Source organism: Acinonyx jubatus, chromosome C1 (genome assembly GCF_027475565.1).
Source record: "Acinonyx jubatus isolate Ajub_Pintada_27869175 chromosome C1, VMU_Ajub_asm_v1.0, whole genome shotgun sequence".
Lineage (NCBI taxonomy): Eukaryota > Metazoa > Chordata > Mammalia > Carnivora > Felidae > Acinonyx > Acinonyx jubatus.
Window position 1 is genome coordinate 155,560,329 of NC_069381.1, and position 24,060 is coordinate 155,584,388.

General features: G+C 38.4%; 1 protein-coding gene across 3 annotated transcripts in view; it reads right to left on the reverse strand.

Moving 5' to 3' along the window:
* LRP2 (LDL receptor related protein 2) overlaps positions 1–24,060 on the reverse strand; it is a 199,488-nt gene that overhangs the window by 56,206 nt on the left and 119,222 nt on the right. For all 3 annotated transcript variants that reach the window (XM_053215239.1, XM_027055548.2, XM_053215240.1), the window contains 13 exons: positions 22,274–22,451; positions 19,915–20,128; positions 18,384–18,617; positions 16,599–16,787; positions 12,748–13,668; positions 12,450–12,615; positions 11,930–12,088; positions 10,482–10,768; positions 9,354–9,557; positions 8,006–8,248; positions 5,431–5,556; positions 3,969–4,088; positions 910–1,041 (listed from right to left, as the gene is read on the reverse strand). In XM_053215239.1, coding sequence (XP_053071214.1) covers positions 910–1,041; positions 3,969–4,088; positions 5,431–5,556; positions 8,006–8,248; positions 9,354–9,557; positions 10,482–10,768; positions 11,930–12,088; positions 12,450–12,615; positions 12,748–13,668; positions 16,599–16,787; positions 18,384–18,617; positions 19,915–20,128; positions 22,274–22,451 — 3,173 coding nt within the window. The remainder of the gene's footprint in view (positions 1–909; positions 1,042–3,968; positions 4,089–5,430; positions 5,557–8,005; positions 8,249–9,353; positions 9,558–10,481; positions 10,769–11,929; positions 12,089–12,449; positions 12,616–12,747; positions 13,669–16,598; positions 16,788–18,383; positions 18,618–19,914; positions 20,129–22,273; positions 22,452–24,060) is intronic.

Genomic DNA, 24,060 nt, shown 5'->3' on the forward strand with positions numbered 1-24,060 from the left:
TTTACCATGGAAAGATGCTCTTCTAAGACATCTTAGCTAAGAGTTCCATGCTCTGTTGGTAATGGAAAATGGTGCTCCATGGTCTGTTCCACAAACCACTCAAAAGGAATGACCCTCCCTCTACCCACTCCTCCAAATAACAAGGTAATACATGAAACTGGAGGCACAGTTAATTACTACACTGTTTAAAGCTGTTTAAAGATGGAGTTCTCTTATGAAATCCTGCCATTGGCAACCACGTGGATGGAACCAGAGGGCTAAGCAAAATTTCAGTCAGAGAGAGACAAATATTCTATGACTTCACTCATATGTGGAATTTAAGATACAAAACAGATGGACATAAGGGAAGGGAAGCAAAAATAATATAAAAGCAGGGAGGGGGACAAAAATATAAAAGACTCTTAAATGTAGAAAACAAACTGAGGGCTGCTGGAGGGGTTGTGGGTGGAGGGATGGGCTAAATGGGCAAGGGGCATTAAGGAAAACCCTTGTTGGGATGAACACTGGATGTTATATGTAGAGGATGAATCACTGGAATCTACTCCTGAAATAATTACTGCACTGTATGCTAACTTACTTGGATGTAACTTAAAAAATAAAAAAAAATAAATTTAAAAAAATTTTTAAAAAAAGATTGAGTTCTCTTTATCTGCTTCAGAAATGTAGGACATTATTTCTGCTAGCTAAATGCAAGAGAAAGACAAAAAAATATTAAAATAATTTTTATCAAATTGAAGCATTGAAGTGGATGCTATCAAACAATTTCAGAGTGGAAAAAGATGGTAACATTTTACCAGTACACAACCAAAGAGGAATCTGCTGACAATCATACTCTCCAAAGACACAAAAACTAATCTCCCAACCTTCCATGGAATGTGACTCTGCAGAGGAATGAATGGTTTCACTTACCGCAGTGGTGCCTTTCATCCTCGTCACTCATGTCCCCACAGTCATTATCACCGTCACAGATCCATTCTCTTCGTATGCACCTCCCACTGTCACACTTGAACTCATTACTTAAACATGTTGCTTCATGGTACTCTGAGAAAAGATATAAGACACTCTCAGGGGAAAAGTGGTCTGTAGTCCAAAAATCTTAACAGAAGCCTGCTATCCCACAGACTGTCTAAAAACCTGAAACAGAGCATTACCCAGCTGTGTACAGCTATGCTGGGTCTTCCAAGGAGTGTTGTACCAGTGATCAGTGTTCTGAGATTGAAGTACTTGACTGACAGTGCAAAGCTCTCATTATCTTTTGTTACCAGGATGAGACTGGATATTCCCTTTCAGGCATGACAGAGGAATAACAGTCTTTTCCCAAGAGGGTATAAATAACTATTTCATTCATTTCATTCTTAAATCTATCTTTCATTCAAAAACATTTTGTTTGGCACAAACCATCCCCCAGCATGACTGATCCCCGTCTTCCGCTCTCTTTTTTGCTTTTCTCCATAGCACTTATCACCTTTCAACATGCTATACAATTCACTTACTTGTTTTGTTGCCTGTCCCCCCTCACTAGAATATAAGCCCCATGTGGACAGGGATCTTCGAATTCTTTACTGACATAGTCTGGAAGTGCTTAGAACCTAAGTGCTCAAGAAATATTTGTTGAATTAAACTGATAAGACACCCTTATGCTTTAAATTAGCCATCACTGATTCAAATTCTTCCATCATAACCCCACATGTACCTATCAACTATTTGTCATAGGTCCATACACCCAGGGGCCTCTCAAAATTAACCTAGGGCAAAGTACATTAAATTTTAACTATGAAAAAGGCAGCCCAATGATAAGAGTAAGGATAACAGGACCTTTCATAAGCTGCTAAGGAAGGAGTACACATGACTACAGCCTACAAAGAGACACAGTCCCTTTGGCACACACACACACACACACACACACACACACAGCACACTTCTAGAAATCCAGCCTTTAAGAATCTTCCCACATATGCACCAAGAGGTTTCTAAAAGGATGTTCATTCCAGTATTATGTTTCATAGTGAAAAAATGGAAATATCCTCACCATCCATCAGTTAAGAAAAGGAAACAACACACGGGCCGTCCATCCTTGAGATGGCAGGGCAAAGGAATAAGTAGCTCTGTGTTTGCTAAAGTGCTGACAAGATGTTGTTAAGCTGAAATGGGCAACGCTGCAGACAAATATGCATAGTGAGCTCTCCATTTGTATTTTTGAAACTATATATTAGGACATACAGAAAAAGGTAAGGAGAATTCACACTCACCCTTAGCAGTGATTATCTCTGGGGAGTGAGATTAGAGAAGTCTAAGAAAATGAAAATTTCGCTTTTTTGTGTACATCTTACTATTTCTTTAAAATGATACTCCCGGGGTGCCTGGGTGGCTCAGTTAGTTAAGCAACTGACTCTTGATTTTGCCTCAGGTCATGATCAGATGGTTTTTGGGTTCGAGCCCCATGTCAGGCTCCTCACTGGCAGCATGGAGTCTGCTTGGGGTTCTTTTTCTCTCTCCTGTCTCTCTGCCCCTCCCCCAAGTGTTCCACCACCCCCCTCCATCTGTCTCAAAATAAACTTTTAAAAAATAAAAATAAAAATAAAGTAAAACTCCTTCATATTGTGAGAATGTATTCCTATATAGATTCTGCGTTTATCTTTATTTCATTGTGACAGGCAGTTGGTACCAACTGCAGTTATGGACTTTGGTTCCCATGGAGAAGTCTGGAAACTATACTTACTCTTCATATATTTGAACAAATCATTCATATATCTAAACCAATCTCTAACACTATTCTACTCACCTAACAGTTATTTATTTCCTTTATAGATCCTCACAACTCTACATGCCCTTTGCTTTCTACAAAACTTTCAATGTTGGGAAAAAAGAACTTGGCAAAGAGCGTCAAAAACCACTCTCCAACTATTAGCCACAGTATTTGAACCTGAGAGAAAACGGGAATAGAAAACAGTCTGGATTCAGCTGTAAAATTATGAAAATGGTACTAAGAAAATACCCCCCAAATAAAAAGCTTTATATATAATGATTTTACTGCAGCTCTATTTATAGTAAGGGAAAAGATAAAAGCAATTGAAGTGCTTAAAATAGAGGCAGTTAACTCAAAGATAATATAACCACTCAATGGAATATCATACTGCCATTAAAAAGGAATGTGAAGACTGTGCAACCAGATAGCATATGTCTCTCTTAACCAGATAGCATATATTTTAGGCTTACAGGACATATGTTCTCTGTCACACCCACTTGACACTGCCATTGTAGCACAAAAGCAGCCATAGACGAAACATGGCTGCATTCTAATAAAACATTATAAAGACAGGCAGCCAGCCATGGTCATAGTTTGTAGACTGATTTATTGCCAGATAAAAAAGCAATGACAGTTATATTAAAAAAATGTGCACGGATATAGATTAGAACTTTTAAGGTTAATAGCACCCCCCAAATAAATAGGCACAACTGTCTCCAGGAATACAACCAGAGGGTCTCTGAAACTTCTTGGGAAACTCAGATGACCCTGGGACCTTAACTTTCATAAGTCGGCACATAAACTGGAGGAGGACATGTGCCCATAATATGCCCCTTCCCCATATATATGATAATTCCAATCACTCTTGGATCCTCCCACAGCCTTATGGGCCAGAACTCAAACAAATTCAGAAATTCCAATTCACAGTCAATTAAAATTAATGGAGTTTAAAAGCCAGGCACAGTATTAGGGTATCACCAACATAATCTCATTTCATGATTATTAGGCAGCAACCTCCACACCCTGATCAGCTCCCCACACAGTACCCTACACAAATGGGTTTTTAATGAATGTCTGCTGAATGGTTTCATCATCCTAACTGAGAGTAAGAGCAGAGTACAAACATTAGGCAGCCATGAGCCAACTCTGTGTGTGGAAGTAGCTGGAAGAGGTTCTCTAGCTGCATCATAATGCTTGTCATGCTTGCTTGTTACTCTCTTACCACAAGTGTCAGGTTCATCAGAGCCATCAGGACAATCTGCTTCCTCGTCACAGTACCAGTGTCTGGGGATACAACGTCCAGACGTGCAGTGAAACTCCTCATTGTTGCATGTGTGAGTAGCTGGAGGATGAAAAGAAGGTAAAACCCAGGAGTAAAACACAAGCTTGTTCCCATCATTCTTAACCATCTGCCTATATCTCTGAACTAAGTAACAGGTGCCAGGGAGGGAAGACTGAGGCCTGGGAAAAGGGTTTTTTATAAACTTTCCACAGGAAGGGAGATGTAGGTGAGAAAGAGAAGACAGGCAATACTGCTTCAGTTTTCCAGAATTTTTCTTTCTAGATTCTAGAAACCCAAAAGTAAATTTTATTTGTTAAAATATCTGTTTGACACACGAAACCACAAATAATGTATAAGAAGACTTAGTTCAATGTTTTCTGCTGTAACCTAAAATGAAATAAATTCTACTGAAATAATATTAAAAGCAAAAACAACATAAGACCCTATCTGAGCTCACTACACACACATCCTTTGGCTGTGTTGAGACCATGGTTCTAAAAAGTTAGCACATCTGTGTTCTTATTCATCCTTGTTATATGGGACCTTTGAGTAAATGACACTGCCTATGTTTGAATATTGATTCTTGTCTTGTGTAAACGTAGGTAACTCTAGTTCAGATGTATTTTCTAAATTGTTATGTGGGTACGAACTAGAATCAAGTCTTAGAAATCTTCTGGTCTACGAGGCTCCCTTGCTTTGATCCATAGTATCTGATGATTTTCCAGGGGTAAAATTGATGAGGAAGCAGAGGTCCCTGAAAGGTCAGCCCTGTCTCCAATCTATGTGTCCCTGTCTGATGGCTAAATCCTGAATTCTGCTTCCTCCTGCTGCTATTATACTACAACTGACACTCGCTTTCAGACTGTACCCTGGCCTGGTGAGAATTATTAAATTCTTAAATTATGCATCTATTTATAGTAATAGTTATCAAGCTTAAGAAAGGCATTTTAAATCAGTCTACAAACCCAGGAAAAATATTTGAACCAAATTGCTAAATATGGAATAAAGATTTTTGAAACTCAAGCATATTAAAAAGACAGAAAAGGTATTTCATTTACTAATGGTGATTATAATCATATTAGGAGTAAATATAAGGACTTGACATACAAATTCTGCCTGGGGTTCCTGAAGACAAAAGGCCCTCATCTCTGGGAGAAATAGCTCTGCAACTGTAAAAGGTCAGGTGTCAGAGCAGTTCTCTGGAAGAAATATGTAGGCAACCAGCCAGAAAACAGAGAGTGGGACTGCCCCTCTCATCACATCCTAAAAGAACTGCCCACTGCATCTACCATTGAGGTCAATTTCCAGTGACAAAAAGCGCAAACACCCAGACCATATATCTATGTATTAGCAGAAGACATGCGTCACGGGAACCACAGAAAGAGAAACAAGTTTATCTTACCACAGAAAACAGGGCTTTCATCACTCATGTCTCCACAGTCATTGTCTTCGTCACACAAGTAAAAATGAGGAATGCAAATATTCGTAGTCTGACATTTTACATATCCAGGCAGGCAGGCACGTTCAGCTTAGAAAAGACAGCCAGGTAAATATTGGAACGTATCTACCACACATATATATATAGCATTAACAACGTCCACACAAATAGAGCTATTGGACTCAAAATAGCTGGGAAGACCGAAAGGGGGGGCATTTTTAAAGCTATCACGGAGGCAATAACCATGACAGTTGTTACACCATAGATTCTAGAATAAAAAGAGGTATCTCTAGCTGGTAAGGGCAGGGGAGAAGGGAGCACGCTTACTTTGTAGTAAACCATCTATTTTAATTATTCATTTAATTTTAATTATTTAATTAACTCATCAACAAGAGTCTCAACTCTTGGTTAAATAAACTGTGGCATATCCACACAATGAGGTAATATGTAGCTGTAAAAAGGAATGAAGAAGAGCTCTATATATTGACAAGTAATGATGGTATGATCTCCAGCATATATGTTAACAGTAAGAAAGCAAGATTCAGGGGCACCTGGGTGGCTCAGTCAGTTGAGCGTCTGACTTCTGCTCAGGTCATGATCTCATGGTTCATGAGTTTGAGCCCTGCGTCAGGCTCTGTGCTGACAGCTCAGAGCCTGGATCCTGCTTCAGATTCTGTGCCTCCCTCTCTCTCTGTCCCAACCCTCTCACGTTCTATCCCTGTCTCTCTCAAAAATAAATAAACGTTTAAAAAAAAAAAAAAAAAAGAAAGCAAGATTCAAAACAGCAGGAAAAACAATATGTGTAAGAAAAACAATATGTGTGTGAGAGTGTGTGTGTGTGTGTGTGTAATAAGAGAGAGAGATGCTTATAATAAAAAACAATAATCAGTCCCTCTTCGAGGCATCCAAGATGCTGAAAGGAAAGATGGCTAAGGGGAAGAAGGTGGCCCAGCCGCTGCTGTTGTGAAGAAGAAGGCCAAGAAGGTGGTTAATCCCTCATTTCAGAAAAGTCCCAAGAATTTTGGCATCGGACAGGACATCCAGACCAAAAGGGACCTCAGTCAATTTGCCAAATGGCCTAGCTATATCCGGCTGCAGCAGCAAAGGGCTATTCTCTATAAACATCAAAAAGTGCCTCCCATGATTAACCAGTTTACCCAGGCTTTGGACAGCTACTCAACTGCTTAAGCTGGTCCACGAATACAGACCAGAGACAAGGCAAGAGAAGAAGCAGAGATTATTGGACCGGGCTGAGAAGAAAGCTGCCAACAAAGGGGATGTGCCCACTAAGAGGCTGCCTGTCCTTGGAGCTGGGGTTAATACTGTCACCACCTTGGTGGATAATAAGAAGGCTCAGCCAGTAGGGATTACACATGATGTGGATGCCATTGAATTGGTTGTCTTCCTGCCTATCCTGTGTCATAAGATGGGTTCCCTACTGCATTATCACGGGGAAGGCCAGGCTGGGATGTCTGGTCCACACGACAACCTGCACCACTGTCAACGTCACACAGGTTAATTCAGAAGACAAAGGACCTCTGGCTAAGCTGGTGGAAGACATCAGGACCAATTATAATGACAGATATGATGAGATCCACCATCACTGGGAAGGCAACATCCTGGGACCAAAGTCGATGGCTTAAGCTGGAAAAGGCAAAGGGGAAAGAACTGGCCATCAAACTAGCCTAAGTGGATGCTGTTGAATTTTCTGCATTATGAAAGTAATAGAAAGTTCTCTTTCAGCCAGTGTCAAATAATAATAATAATATTATTATTTTTATTAATAAAATAATGTTAAATTGAGAATACTTCAGAGTGAGTGGGGTGGAGAGGACAAGGAGGAAAGACTACTGTGAATGTACCTCATCATACAATTTTGACCATGAACCATGTACATTAGTTTGTATAAATAAAAACTAAGAAATAAAAACAGAAGAAGGAAAGCAATTCCTAAAATTTGGAAACAGTAACATAAGCAAACACTGCATCAAGTTAATAGCATAACAATTCAGAGGAAAAAAATTCAAAGGACTTTAAAAACCAGTATTTGGGCTACATACCCCTAGCAGGACATAATCTAAGAACAAGAGGGACATAAAATCTTAGATTATGATTAGATTTACTGGTAGTAGTATTATGTGTGTGGTTATTTTGAAATTATTATAGGCATTTTGAAATTATTGTAGAATAAAGCAATGAAGTAACTATGTTAATGTAATCAGAAACCAATTTTAAGCACAAAAGAGATAGGATTTATAAAATATAAGTTAAAAAATGTAATCTTAAATTAAAATATAATTTCTCCCTTAAAAATTGTATTTCCTAGCTCTAGTACACTGAAAAGCCCAGGAAGCAATGAAAGCCAAGGAAAGGGCAACTCAACACTGTGGTAATTTCTAAATCTACAAAAGGAATGAGGTCTCTTGGGATAAGTGGCTAATTCCAGGTCTGAGATAGGTTATGGAGTGAATGGGCCATGTTAAAATAACAGAGGAACCAACTTAGCAGAGCTCCCATGGTAAGTACTTGGTGAACTTACCGCAATTTTTCTCATCTGATGTGTCATTATCATGGCAGTTGTTTATGCCATTGCAGACAAACTGAAGAGGAATACACCTTCTATTATTGCAAGTAAACTCCGAAGTGGCATTACAGTTCCTGAACAGGCACCCTGCCTCGTCACTGTTGTCACCGCAGTCATTGTAGTGATCACAGCGGTAATGATATTGGACGCATCGCCCATTGTCGCAGGTGAAGGCTGTCGGAGGGCAGGTGTGAAACGCTAAGAGAAAGAAAAGACATTGACGAGACTTCTTGATTAAAGCATTCAACAAATTAGAGGGGTGCCTGGGTGGCTCAGTCAGTTAAGCGTCCAACTTCGGCTCAGGTCATGATCTCACGGTCCGTGAGTTCAAGCCCCGCATCGGGCTCCATGCTGACAGCTCAGAGCCTGGAGCCTGCCTCAGATTCTGTGTCTCCCTCTCTCTCTGACCCTCCCCCATTCATGCTCTGTCTCTCTCTGTCTCAAAAATAAATAAATGTTAAAAAAAACAAATTAGGAATCCTAATTTCTAGAAAAATACACTCAAATAAAATGGGTACTTTGAGTTTACCTTCTAAAGCAAAATAGGCTGCAAAATGAACTGTGTGCAAAATGAGGTAAACTTTAAATTAGATTAATCAAAACATATTGTGTATGTTTTTAAAGTAAATTAGTTATCTTAAGCAAACGTTATTCTCTGTCATCTCAATTTAAAATTTTACCTCAATCACAGAAAAGCATGCAAATATAATCTCTTTAGGGAAAATAAAACTCTCAGCCCCTACAGTCTATTGGGAAAAGGTAGCTAACTTCCAGTGTTTTTACTCACCCCATTCAGATGGAAGCTGAATACTGAATGATTTCAATAAATCATTAATGACCCTTCTGCTATGAAAATTAATAAAATGATAACAATCACCTAGTAGAGTTCTTAATTCCATGCTAAGTCATGCTTCACATGCACCAAACCCCATGCTGTGGTTTTTATATATTGTCTCTCTCCTCACAAAAATCCTCCAGTTTCCAGAGGAGGTGTGTGAAGCTCAGAAGGGCTGGGTAACTTCTACATGGCTTCACAGACTGTAAATGGCAGAGCTAGGATTTTATTCCAGCACCTTTGCTCTCAACCATGGAGGAAGTGCTTCCTACTGAAACATCATACATTACTCCCTGGCGGATATACCAGCTTCTATGTGATGTAATAGTCTGCATTCTCAGTTTTCAGTTCTAACAGGACACACTGGCACAAAATTGAAACCTATGCACACACAGAAGGATTCTGCACCAAAAACACGGCATAAAGACAAGTTTGCTTCTTAACGAAAGCTCTGAGAGTCCAACTCACCACAGACGATTTCCAGCTCATCACTGCTATCACCACAGTCATTATCGTTGTCACACTTCCATTGCTCTGAGATGCAGTGCCCATTGAGGCAGGTGAACTTGGAGTTATCACACCGTGTCCCATTGTCCACAATGCAGTACTTTTTGTTGTTGGCCAGATACCAGCGGCCCTCATGAGGACACTGGCACTCGGCACCATTTGGACCTGAAAAAAAGTTGCCGAAAAAGCAAAGGATTTGCTTATTTTCCCCTCCAGAATAGCAATGGCAATATTTCTATATTAAATGCGCTACAAGACAAGCCATAGAAAATCTTTCCATTGACCTCTCAACTATATTCTGAGTCCTTTTTCCATGAAGAACAACCACCAATTCTAATAAATACAGCTAATTCACCTTAATCATTAAACAATTAGCTCTTGCCTGCACTGACACAATAGAAACCATTCTCCCTTCTCAGCAAAATCTATAAAGCAGTAGTACCAAAAGATGCATCTTTCTATGAACCTGTTGCTATCTATAAAACACACTATGAAACACATAATATCACACTATAAAATATCAAACTATAATAGTACCTCCTACATGGAAGAAGTAAATCCTTTCATAAGGGAGGTAAGCTCAGTAATATAATTTCTTTTTTTTATAAAAGTTTGTTAAGTTTAGTTATTCATTTTGAGAGAGAGAGAGAGAGAGAGAGAGAGAGCGAGCACAAGTGGGGAAGGGAAAGAGAGAGAGGAACCCAAGCAGACTCTGCACTGTAAGCACAGAGCCCTATGTAGGCTTGGAACTCACGAACAGTGAGATCATGACCTGAGCTGAAGTAAGACAGGTGCCCCTCATTCATGGAATTTCTATTTAATTCATGAAGTTTGGCGGCCACAGACTCCATGTTTCTACTTCCATCAACCTTGAGTTAAAATTGCCTTTTTTAAGAGGCCTCCATATCAAATAGAACCTATCAAAGTCTTCCTCTAAACATACAAACCCCTAAATCTATTTTATGAATTACCCTGAAATTAAGGAGAATTTTGATTTTCACCTCTTAGAGTTGAGTATCACTCAGCCTTCCCTACCAGTCATCAGCACTATTACACTACATGATTCGATCTTCATGGGCAATGCCTTACCTGGTGCACAAATATGGCTGCAGCCTCCATTAAACTCACTGCAAGGATTGCTACACTGCTGTTGGTTCTTCACAATAACGCGAATACCATTAGGCCGGAAGGGAAAACTCATGGTCATTGCCATCTGACCTGACCCATCATATTTGTTAGCTCGGTAAATTTTTTTTGTGTTCCAGTCAGTCCAATAAATGTACTGGCCATAGAGAGTCAAGCTAAAAGGATGAAAGGCTCTGTTGACAATGACCTCACGCTGTGTGCCCGTCAGAGTACTGCGCTCAATCTTCTGCCTAAAATAAAGCAAGAAACATGTTGCAATCCAGAAATAAGAAGTTCCTCAAATGGCAACCCAATGCTAACCATTCCAACCATTCCTTTACACAAGCCCCCAACTTTCTTTTCAAGGGTAGCATAAAGCAGGAAAAAAAGTTTCATCCAATGATGGAAGGTCTTGGTTTGCTTATGAAACAATGGCCTGTATAAATCACTGATCTCCAAACATTAATATAGCCTATAAGTAAGCCTACACAGGGAACCAGGCTGAAATTAGGAACAGGAGAATATTATGAAATAATACATGCAAAGCATGGAATTCAATGTTTAGTATATATTTAGTACATATGTTTAGACATATTAGTCACTCAATGAAATGTGAATTACTTATTCCTTCCTACTCCCTTAATGACCGTTTCAATTTGACATGTACCTAGTCCTTTGAGGTATTTACCTAAAATGATCCAAACTTAGACACTTAAACATCACTGCTTGCTTCAAATGAGAAGATAAAGAAAAGATGAGATTGTTAGGTGCTTAGTGTCACAAGACCAAAATCTTAAGAAAATAAGCAAAATAAGTTAAGATTTCTGACACGGAAACACCAGCAATCATAAATGAAATCATCTCATTTTTTTAAGCTGTACCATTAAGATGACTGGAATGTAATTTCAGGGCTACTTAAATAAGTTACATACAAAATTAGAATTGACCAAGGTTTATAAGAAAACATTGCAAAATTGGCTGAGAAAAACCTATCTGAGAAGATGACCAATAGTCAAAGACTAAAGGAAAATGTTTTTAACAAGATATGTAAGACTAAAGCCCAGAGGAAACTTAATATCAACGTGCATTTAAAAGTCATTCATATTTTATAATAGTTACATGGGGCCTGGAGATTATAAATTGAGTGATTATATTTGTAATTATAATTGAAATTAACTTATCTAATAATGTGTCTTTAGATGCTTTCTAGTTCATAATTATTCAATCTCATGATAGACCAATTTTCACAGGTACATTCATCAAGCTGAGACATAGTTCATAAAACTGTGACTCTACATTTTGGCCATGTCTATTTGGCATATTATATTTTCATCATATTATGCAAATCCCTCCTTTAGAAGTAGAAACAAGAACTCTTATCAACACCCACAAGAATAATGAAAGACACATACAGACTGGCATCTGCCCAGTAGAGAAGGTCATTCTCGTAGTCCAGAGTGAGCCCATTGGGCCAGACCAGGCTGCTGTTCACAATAGGTACCCGGAAATTTCCTCCCAGTGTGGCTCTCTCAATTTTGGCATTGGTACCCCAGTCAGTCCAGTACATGTACCTAGTCATCCAAAAGGAGTCATAATTAATTCACCACAAGGAAGCTCACAATAATTAAAAAGGTTAAAAGAATGGTGGTCTTCTTTACCTGAAAATTTGACATTAATACGGCAAATGAAACCCACTCCATTCTCACCCACACAACTTGCCTAAAAGGGATTTACTGAGTCAGAACATTGATTCCAGCATCAACAGGAGTTACTTCCTAGTCAAAATCATTCATGCTCTTTCACACTTGAATATACAGCTATAGAGTTTCAAGCCAATAAAATGTTGGCTGTCTAGGAACATAATATAATTTCAGGCCCCACTCCCTCCAGAAATAAACATACAGAAATATGATAAATGAGACCATAGCATACCCTCGACAAGGATCTAAAACAATTGCTCTTGGCTTTGAAACGTGGGCTATCACAGTGCGCTTAGACCCATCCTCGGCCATTGAGTTAATTGTCTCATTGGTGTAGTTACTATAATATATTCTTCTATTGATCCAGTCAAAGGCAATGCCATCAGGATTCCCTTTACCTGGACATATACCAATAAACACACACAAAGGTATTAGAATCTCAAAAAGCACTTTAGAACCTCTAGGTCATCCACATGTGTTGATTACACTGTGTCAATTTCCAATATAAGCCGCTCCTGAAGTGCTCTTACCTGAAATAATAGCAGTGGAAGACCTGGTCCCTGAATTTAGATTGACATACGAAATCTGACCGTTTCCAGATCCTAAAGATTGTGTGAAGTAGATTCTGTTACTTATGTCGTCATAGGCCAGGTCTACAGCAACTCTTTCCACACTTATTGGTTGGAAAGGTGGGCTATGATCCTCAGGGTCCAAGTGTAAGCTTCTCAAGGTATTTTCCAAGGCAAAGATGAGGAAATTTTCTGTTGGAATGGCACAACTCTTGCCATCACCTTCTAGGGTTCCAAAGGCACAGCCACATTTAGGGGTGTCCAATCCAGGGAGAGCAAAGCAGAAATGGGTGCATCCACCATTATTTTCCAAGCAAGGGTTGTGGTTGACCTCAGCTGGTGACCGGGGCTGAACACTCTGGTCAAAAATGGTTACATCTCTTAGCCAATTGATATTGTCCCTTATCACTGTTGGTGATTCATTGCTGTTTGGTTCCTTGCTAGCTTGGAAGATTTTTTTTAAATTTCTGTCTACCCATATGATAGAATTTCCAAAAACAGTGATGGCATAAGGAGTTGGATAACGACTGCCATAACGAATCACTTCAGACACCTCTGCCTCCATACCAATCCTTGCAATTATATCTAAAGAATCATCAACCCAATAAACATAGCGATTGCTATGGTCTACTGCCAACCCCCGTGGTGTGACAATGCCTTCTGATACAAGCACAGTTCGATTAGTGCAATCAAGAAAAGAACGTTCAATCTTTGGGCTTTGCCCATAGTCAGCCCAGAAGAGATATCTGTTCTTGGGGTCTACAACAATATCCCTGGGTCTATCCACTGTGGCTTTAAGGAGAATACGGCGGTAGGTGGTATTGATCCGCAGAACTTCTATCAGTGTTTCAGACACAAAAGCATTGGTGAAATAAAGATTTCCTGCAGGAAAATGAAAGAGCATGCTGGTAAGTGCAAAACCAAGAAGGAAAAAGAGGGTACCTTTCAAATTCAGAACAAAATATATAAGGTTGAGGTTTGGATCAGTAAATGTTATCTTTTCCAAGATAATAACTATTTATTAAAGAAACTGTTTCTTCAAATTTAAAGAGACAGTGCCTACCTTCAGCTTCTAAAGCAGATTGGAATTTATAGCAAATGTGATAACCCACTTTCTACTGAAAAATATATTTTTCAGAACGTGCAACTGAATGTTTAACACCTAAATCTCCAAAGACTCTAATACATATTATCATGACATATCTTCTACTCCCAACGTGAGGAAAGGAGTAAAGAGGGAAAGCCAGCAGTTTCTGACATTATCAATGTCATCAAGAGCTCTTTGTGCTTAGAATTAACGTGAGTTAATAGTATACTCTAACCAGTGTAGCAGTTTTCATCACATGGACCTTCTACAGCCATCAAAACAAAAACCCATTTGTCTTTTGACATTACAAAACAATGTAAATGCTAGAAAGAAACAATGCTGTGGGGGGGGGGGCGCCTGGGTGGCTCAATCAGTTGGGGGATCTGACTTCGGCTCAGGTCATGATCTCATGGTTCATGGTTCAAGCCCCACGTTGGGCTCTCTGCTGACAACTCAGCAGAGTTGGAGCTTGCTTCAGACTCTGTGTCTCCCTCTCTCTCTGCCCCTCCCCTGCTCGTGCTCTATCTCTCTGTCTCTGTTTCTCTCTCTCAAAAATAAAAATTGAAATATAAATTAAAGAAAAAAACCCCACAATGGTGTGAAGGCAGTATGAGTAGATAGTGATCCCATATTGATTCCATGTAGTCAAAAGCCTATTGTTGAACTGTCAATTCTGCTACCAAGGAACATCTATTTTGTTCTTAGGTCTGAATCAAAATTGCTCGGGAGAAATCAGGCCAATATGCAATATGTTACTGATCTACTCTTTGTATATTTAAATCCTTCAATCCAGGCTTGGCAAATTTTTTCCAAAAAGGGCCAGATAGTAAATATTTAAGGCATTATAGAGCACATGGTTTCTTTCACAAGTACTCAGGTCTGCCACTGTAAACACAAAAAGCAGCCATAGAAAATACATTAGCAAATAGGCACAGTTGTGTCTCAGTAAAACTTTACTTACAAAAACAGGCATAATCAAAAGGTACAAATTTCCAGTTATAAAAAAATAAGTACTAAAGATGTACAACATAATAACTATAGTCAACACTGCTGTATGGTATATATTAAAGTATTTAAGAGTAAATCCCAAGAGTTCTCATTACAAGAAGAAATATTTTTTTTCTTCTTCTTTCCTTTTTACTGTATCTATATGAGATGATGGATGTTAGCTGCACCTATTGTGAATTATTGTGCACAATATGTGAAAATCAAACTATCATGCTTTATGCCTTAACCTTATACAGTGATGTATATCAATTATTTCTGAATAAAACTGTGGAACTAAAAACAGCCAGTGGGCTGCATTTGGCCCATCGGCCATAGACTGTTGACGCTATACTCTCAAAAGTAATATAGGAATTTGTAATCAGAAATGGGATTTAGGAACCCAATTAAACCCTTATCTAACCATACTATGATACTTACTATTTACAATAAACTCTTATTAGAGTACTTCGATTTTCATAATATATTTTAATATTTTTAAGTGCTGTCTACTTACCCAACTTGATTAACACATAATGATACCAATTTTTTATAGAATAGGATCATATTCTAAAAATTATAATACATTTAATACATTTGTTTCTCAGTATATCATTAAACAAAAATTAATTTAAAATTTAATTTGAAAGTAAGTACATGATGCCTGAAACTAATATTACACTGTGTGTTAACTAACTGGAATTTAAATAAAAACTTTAAAAAATAATAAAATAAAAAACAGCAGGTGATTTTGCTATATGCAAGAGTGGGAAAATGTCAAGTCACATGTGAGGATAGTTACCAACCAATTCAATGTCAGCATATCAAAGGAGAAACAAGGGTTATGATCAGGCAGGGGTTGAAGAGAGCTTCAACAATGGCTAACGAGGGAATAAGTCAGTGATGAGAGGTCCTGTTACCACCTGGAGATCATATTTGCATTCTTAGAGTTGTTTAGAATATTAATAAGGGTATGTTATGTATTTCATTATAAAAAATAAAATAAATTTCAATAAAATTAAAACAGAGAAAGTGCCTAATAATCAAAGGGTTTTAACACATTAATAAGAGGAAGCGATTAAGAATTTGTCAGTTAAAATTGCTGAGCTTTGGGGCGCATGGGTGGCTAAGTCAGTTAAGCATCCGACTTCAGCTCAGGTCATGATCTCGAGGTTTGTGGGTTCGAGCTCAGAGCCTGGAGCCTGCTTTGGATTCTGTGTCTCCCTCTCTCTCTGCCCCTCTCCCACTCGTGCTCCCTCTCTCTCTCTCTCTCAAAAATAAATAAACATTAAAAAAAATTTCTTTAATAAAATTGTTCAGCTTTGAAATAAATGATTGTCATTTTATGGTTCACACAGTTTAATATCCTTATTTAATATCCTAAATTTTCATTTAGATATTTCTAATTTAGAAATTAGGTGCTAATCTAAGTGTGAAAAAAAACAAATCAACATAATTTTTCTAATCATTTTGTCTACAGTTCTGATTATGTTGATAATAGAAGAAAATGTATTAGCTGTTATGAATTTGTCCACGGAAGTACCTTATAATTAACTTAATAAAAGTATAGCTTAGTCTAAAAGCATAATTCAATTTATCTTAAATAATACTAATAATTCTCTAGAAAAATATTTTTGTAGTGCATATGGTGTTAGATTAAACTTTCTGGCATAAAGCAAGATGATAGAGATGCAAACACAAAAAGAGACTTCTCAATAAAATCACTATATGGCTTACCTACCTGCTACCCAATCCACTGCAATACCCCGAACTCCATTTTCTCCTATTCCTTGTGTAACAATGTTTGTAAAAGAAGACCCATCAGGTCTGATTCTACGGATTGCATTATAAGATGTCACAGAACTGCTAAAATCACACCAATAAATAAAGCCAGAGAATACATCAACATCCACATGCAGTGCATTTCGTCCTGAAACATTTAAGAAAAGATCATTAAACAGTACTCTGGATCGAACTAGAACTTTAAAATGCTTGCCCTCCCTCTCACACCATCATTTCCAACCCCCTTCTCTGACTGTGCCCCCCAGTGCAAAATAAAACTGTTTCCCAGTTGCAATGAGCACACCTACCACCCAGATCGTGGTTTCTAAAAACCATCTCCCACGATAAGAAACACTGGCTTCCGGGAGAAAAAGAAACAGCTGATTATAAGTTTGGGAATGGAAGGTATAAGATAAGCCTAGAACACCTTCTTATACACAGAAGCAAGGAAGCACTCAAACACTAATGAGATCATAACATCATACAGGTAGCCATTTTAAGAGGTTTTACCTGGCCACAATGAATTCAACAGAGCATCAAGAGTAATTGTGGTAAATATTTATAATACATTGAATTGAAAAAAAAATAAAGTAAAAACTTGAGTCCATGATTACATTCTACACCTGAAACTAGTAACACTAAATCTATGTGCAGGTATACATACACACACAGGCTGAGAGTTCATATGTGCTGAAATATTAACAATTTTTGTATCCAGGTGAAGGGTATAAGGATGTTCACTGTACCTTTCTTTCAACTTTCCTGTGTTTGAAAATTTTCAAAATAAAAGTTATGAAAAAAATTAATTGATTTTTATACTATCTTTAGAAGATGGTAACTTAGATCCATAACTTTTTAGATATGAGTAAACAGTGCTCGCTTCGGCAGCACATATACTAGATATGAGTAAACAAAGATGAGTCATAAGTACCTGTGAATGTAAGTATCAAGCAGGAGCACACTTGGCACCAGAAGCTCCCTGGCTTCTTACACTATATACCCTGCCACCTCTTCTGACCATCCACCCCTCCATTCCCTTCACTCTTTTTCTTCCCTTTCTATCTTTTATTTCTATCATTATCATTATTTTATTTCTATCATTATTTATTCTAACACATAAAGTAAACATTTAGTTCCCCCTGTGGTAACACACACCTAGAAATCTCTTGGTTCATCTAGAAAGCAAGTGATTATTTTCTATGTTCACTTATATAAGCATAAAATACTGCAAAAATACAGTTACTAAGGAGATACTAATGCTGTCAACTTATTTCAACTCCTCAAACAGATATTAACAAATCAGATTATGGACTACTTCATTACTATTCTAAGTAGCATAATCTTGACCCTAAATCTCCATTAACTGTTCTTCTAAACACCAACTCTGATTACTTCTTGCAATCTCATGCTACATTCTATCTTTCTCTAGTTCTGTCATTCTCAGTGTGGTCCATGGACCAGTGACATCAGATGACCTGGGAACTTGTTAGGAATGTAGATTCTCTGGCCCTACCCCAACTTACTAAATGCGAAAGTCTGGAGATGGGGTCCAGACCTGGTTTTAACAAGCTCTCCAATTCTGATGCATACTAATGTCTGAGAACTATTCAAGGCAGAGCCAGTTTATTTCAAGAGAGAACCTCATTACATGCTGAATCCAAACGTGAAGAAATGCTTTATGGCACCAAGAATTCAACATGGCACAAGACAGAGTGAAATCTTACTTATATTGGAGTTGGCATACCTTGGCCTGCCACTGGCACCATGGCTTCTGAATGATCCGAAAATTGCAAGCTAAAGCCTCTGATTGTCGACAGCATTGAAACAACAAGGAAAGAACTATATGGAGAGCAGGTCCGATTATCAGGATTGAGTTTCAATCCACTGGCACAGGCACATGAGAACAATCCTCCCGGTATAGGCAGGCAAATCTGCTGACAGGCATTCACATTGTTGCTACAGCCATTGAAGGATGTGCCTAAATGAAACCAAAATTAGTTTGTAACTTTTGACCTCACATATTTGCCACTCCATCTCAAATACTTTATACTGGGTCATCAAATAATTAATCAATAACACAATACCTGGGTTAACAACATAAAAACAGCATTGAATCAACTGCAGCTTATACAACTAACACATAAAGGTATCACAACCATTATTTAATAGAGATTAGAGGATCAATGGTTTTTCTTCCACAAATTATATAGGAATTAGAAGAATTAGACAGGTCAGTATGCAAATTCTAATTTTCTTCACCCTTTCAACCTATGTACTGGCATTTAAAATTACATCCGTTTAATTATATGATCAACAATGTGATGGGCATTTGATTTAGAATATATTAAATAATAACATTTAAAGGTTTTTTCCCATGCAATAAAAACAAATGCCAAGTAGCAAACCTAGGTTATAGACAGCAAACCGTTTAATAAACTTCAGTTACAGACTAAAAGCTGTAAAATATGTCAAAACATTAAAAAATCACCTCTAGATCATAATGCTAATCTAAGGGGCAAATCAAAAATTACATTATCTATGAAAAAAATGTTGAAATCAGAAAGTATTCCTTTTAAGATTAAAAATTCTATCCTGTTAACATTTTCCTAGCAGGTATCCAACAAATGTTTACTGACCACCTTCAATGTGCCAGCAACTTGTCTAGTTACTGTATATAGAGCAAGAAACAGGATAGACAAAATGCCTGTCCTTAGGGAGGTTACATTCTTTTACATTTTTTTTTTAATGCGTATTTATTTTTGAGAGAGGGAGACACAGTGTGAGGGGGCGAGGGGCAGAGAGAGAAGGAGACACAGAATCGGAAGCAGGCTCCAGGCTCTGAGCTGTCAGCACACAGCCGGATGCAGGGCTCAAACTCACGAGATCATGACCTCAGCCCAAGTCAATGCCCACCGACTGAGCCACCCAGAAGCCCCGGGAAGTTATATTCTAATGAGAAACAGAGACAACAAACATAGATAATATGTCAGGGACTGCTATGAAGCAAAAGCAAAGTAAGGAGTGATGAAGAAGGAATGGGAATAAGCTTATTCTGAAATCAACCTGGCTTTCCAAATGCCAGATTAGTCTTCGACATTTAGCCAAGTTTATGAGAGGGTTATCATTTTTTAAATATTTGAGGTAATTTCAACCTACATGCATGTGTATGTATATAGGTCTGTGTGTGGGCACGTATTTTTATATGTAAGTGTGTAGATGTGTGCAATATGCATTATACATTTGTGAATATGTAGGTTTCAGTGACAAATACTTACCGTGTCTGTGATAAACTCGGAGACCCCTCAAATTTGGAATATTCTCTCTCAAGACTACTTTGTTGTCCCCAGTGGCCTTGTCAACTCTTTCAATGACCTCATAGTGTTCATCAGTGTAATAAAGGTAAGAATCATAGACAGCAATTCCCCAGGGGTGGGAAAGATGGTTTACCAGGATCATTCGATTTGTACCATCCACGTTTCCTCTTTCAATCTAAAAAGATCAGAATTGTTGTCATTGACTGATTCATGGTGAAATGAGAGAAAAAACTAACATTCTCGTAATAATAATACCTCACATCGATATAGCACTCTATCCTTTACAGAGATTTTTCCTATTTGTTTTCTCATGTGGTATTCACAATTACATGGAGCAATAGATCAAGCAAATGTCATTATGCCTATTTTACTGATGATGAAGTTGGAGCTCAAGTAAGTCCAACAACTTTGCCAAATGGCACGGTGAAGGAAAGGGAAATAAACCTCTTTAGGCCCTGCATGTGATATTCCGGATAAGGATACACATTCAATATCTAACCGTAGACCATTACCCAGGAGTTGACTGACCCTGCATTTCACATTTTCACCAACAATTTCTGCAATGGGAACAGAAAATATGCTCCACTCAATGACAAGATAACGAGACTTGAATGGGGCAAAGGGTAATGCTGTTATATTAGAAGAGCTAACAAGTCTTAGTGAAAATGACTCTGGAAAACTGGAAAAGAGCTCACAAAAATGAAGTTCCTAATGAGAAATGACAAGTTGTCTGCTTTTGGAAGAAAAATAAAATGTGGACATAACTGGTTTGATTTCATTCCAGAAACTTGTCTCAAGTGCCTCTTCTGTGCCAGGATTTGAGCTGAATTCTGGCAAGAGAGACAAATGAGGTTTCGCTCACTGCCTTGCTTGACAGGGAACCCAGCAGTTACAAGAGCAGGTTATGCCCTAGAAACTGACAGAAGTTTCAGAAAGCTAGAGCACAGGGAAGATAAGCTTAGAGGGGAGCTTTGAAGGGGTGACCAGGACCAGACTAGCTGACCATGCTCAGCTGAAGTGTTTGGAGCTACTCCTATAGACTGAGCAGTGATCAAACCTATTTTGTGGTTTTATGAAGGTAACAGGTCTCCATCATGAAAGCAAGGTTTATTAATGACAGCCGTCATCCACTCAAGGCTAGAGAGAAGGGGCTCAGTATGGTAGAAGTGGCAAAAAAGGGCAGAACATGAGAAAAGAGGCAGAGGACAATTTGTCAGGATTTTGTAATGGCCAAATAAGGACACAGTTATTCGAGTGAGGGGAAACATGAGCGTTCTGACCTGGGAGAAAAGATGGAGAGTCACACAAATAACAAGCTCACACAGTCAGGAGTGCAGAGCAGATGAAAAAGGGAGAAAGGTGGTGGGCACTGTCTGGAACAGGCTAAGTTGTCCCAGAAATCATGCCATGGGACAAGAGCTCCCTCATCATTGCACATGGGCATCAAAGTCTGTTAAGTGCTTTTAAAGCATCACTGCTCCTTTTTAATCCTCAAAATTTATCACCATGACAAATACATACTAGGAATGAAATTAGCACTTGTTGAACTGATAATGAACTGAAAACCAAACCTACTGCACAATATTATGGTGAACACCAACATCAAAACCAGATCTGAAGTCACTACCATTTAGAAGACAAGGAAGAGACTTAGTGCACATTCGATTCCATATCCATAGCAATATTTTAACTGATCAAGTTATTATTGAGCACCTTCTATGTGCCTTGTCCCAGCTCAATTGCATAAGCACAACAGTGATGATCAAATACTATGTCTGTGAATGAATTAAATTATATAGTTTCTGCTTCTTATTGCAGAATATAAAATTACCTCCATAGGGGAGTTTTCATATATGTGCCAACCATATCAAAACATTAGAAAATGACATGTAGCTAAGAGAGGATGCTGTGCACAGGAACTTGGTATGTACCTTTTTTTCCCCTTCAGTCTCTACAATTGGAGAGCATACAGAACTTTCAAAGAAAAGCATTGAAATCACTAAAACATGAAAGAAATGGCTCTTACAAGTCAAGTAAGAAATGTGAAATGGAAATATTTGATCTTGAAAAAAAACAAAGGATGATGAAAATGGCAATGAACATTATTCTATAAAGAACTATGCACATACTAGAAAATATTGGACTAGAAAATATTCAACTACGGCAATATTTGCTCTAGGGAAAAACGTTATTGGGAGAAAGGATAATACATCACTGGTCCACGTGGCCAAGTGAGATTGTTTAGGAAACACAGCCACACAAGAAACGATCATTATCAGCTATACACACTCAGCAATAAAGACCAGTAGGGTGTGCATACCACTCCCGTGCTGGTGACAGCCCAGTAGAGTTTCTGCTCCTCAATATCAAGGGTGATAAACTCCAGGTGTTCAAGGTTCCCAGTGAAGAGAACTTTTGGAAATGTGCCATCCATGTTAGCACTTGCAATCTTGGCAGGAACACCACTGTCCGTTCCTTGGTCCGACCAGTACAGTTTCCTACAACCATGAAAGAACACCAGCATTTAATAAAACAATTTCATTGAATATTTAAAAGAATTGCCCTCGAGATGTGCTCAAGTCAATGGAGGAAGTCTAAATCATTAATATCTTGTGACATACAATGTGGAAGAGTACATAACCAGTGTTCTATCAATGTCTGTATTCTTCCTAGTTATTATTGGGGTAGGATGCTAGCACCCTGCATTGGGAATCTTTTACCATGGTCAGACAATTTGGAAGCTTATGACTGACTAAGAAATAGCCTACATCAATGGTCAATCCCTTTCAAAGAATCACGCACTGTGCAGTGCCCTGGGAAGGACAAAGCTGATGTAAAAGTTGGCAAGTACCTCTCTGTTCACCTCTCAGGCCTGTCATTTAATTCTTCTCTAAATCATCATCTAGCACAAGACCAGCTACTTTCTTTTCTGATTTCTGTGATGGAAAATGTAATATTACACACAAACCCTAATTGCCACACAGAATTGCCAAACCCATGATATATAAAATTTCATTAAAATATATAGGGTTGCTTTCTATTTCCACTGAGGACACACTGTCTAGATTTGAATCTCAGTTTCCACTCCTTTCTATCTCAGCTGCTGCCATAGCCTCATGAGACAATCCTCTTACACTCTTTCCCCACAAGTCTTCAAACCCCTTCATTCTGATCTTTATTTGCATACTTCTTGCATGCCCGTCCCATGCGCCTCATCTTCAAGTCTAAACGTCCCTACTTGTAAGTTCTCAAACTCTGACATTCTCTGCCTCAACCAAACTCCAATCTCTTCCCTTCCCCCATTTTATTTCTTCTACTGAGCCTGTTCTTCAACCTTAAAGCTTGCCTGAGCTTCCAAGCCTTCCGTCGCTCTCTGCCTGGACCTCATGCATAACCATTTTAGCAACATCGTTATTTATTCTCATCATGTCCCATTGTGCCTACCTCACTAACAACTAGCCCTGCGTTCGTGTCGTAATTTTCTTCTTTTCTTAAATTCCAGGCTATCAAAAGTTTGCTGGACAAAGTCATAAACTCTTGTGAATTCTGAGTTCCTTAAAAATTGAAGCTACCTTATCTTATCTGAGAACTCTCCTCCCTAGCTGAACACTTTCTCCTAATTGGTCTCCCTGCCCCTGGCCTCTTCCACTCTGATCCTGACCCATCCTTCAGAAATACAAATTTGACTTTATCATTTCCTTCCTCCAAATTCCCAACTGACTCAAAAGAAAGAAGTGAGATTCCTTAGCAAGATGACATTAAATCCTTCCTTTGGCTTCCATCTTGTCAACTGTCACTAATCTCTAAGACTCTGGCTTCAGCCCTTTACACAATCATGCTAAATACTGTGATGCTTCTGCGCTTTCCTTGTTTGGCCTCAAGTACCACTCCCCAGTTCCCAACCCATTCTCCACCCATGGGAAGCCTTCTCCTCCAAGTTCTATGTCAAATGTTATCTAGCTCCTTAAAGCTTTCCACATTCACTCAAAGTCAGAATGCATTGTTAATTGCTATAATTCCATTTTTAAATGTCTAAAATTCTTTCCTGGAATTAATTTTAAGTCCAGTGTTGCTAATTTAAAGAACATAGAACAAAACACATATTTA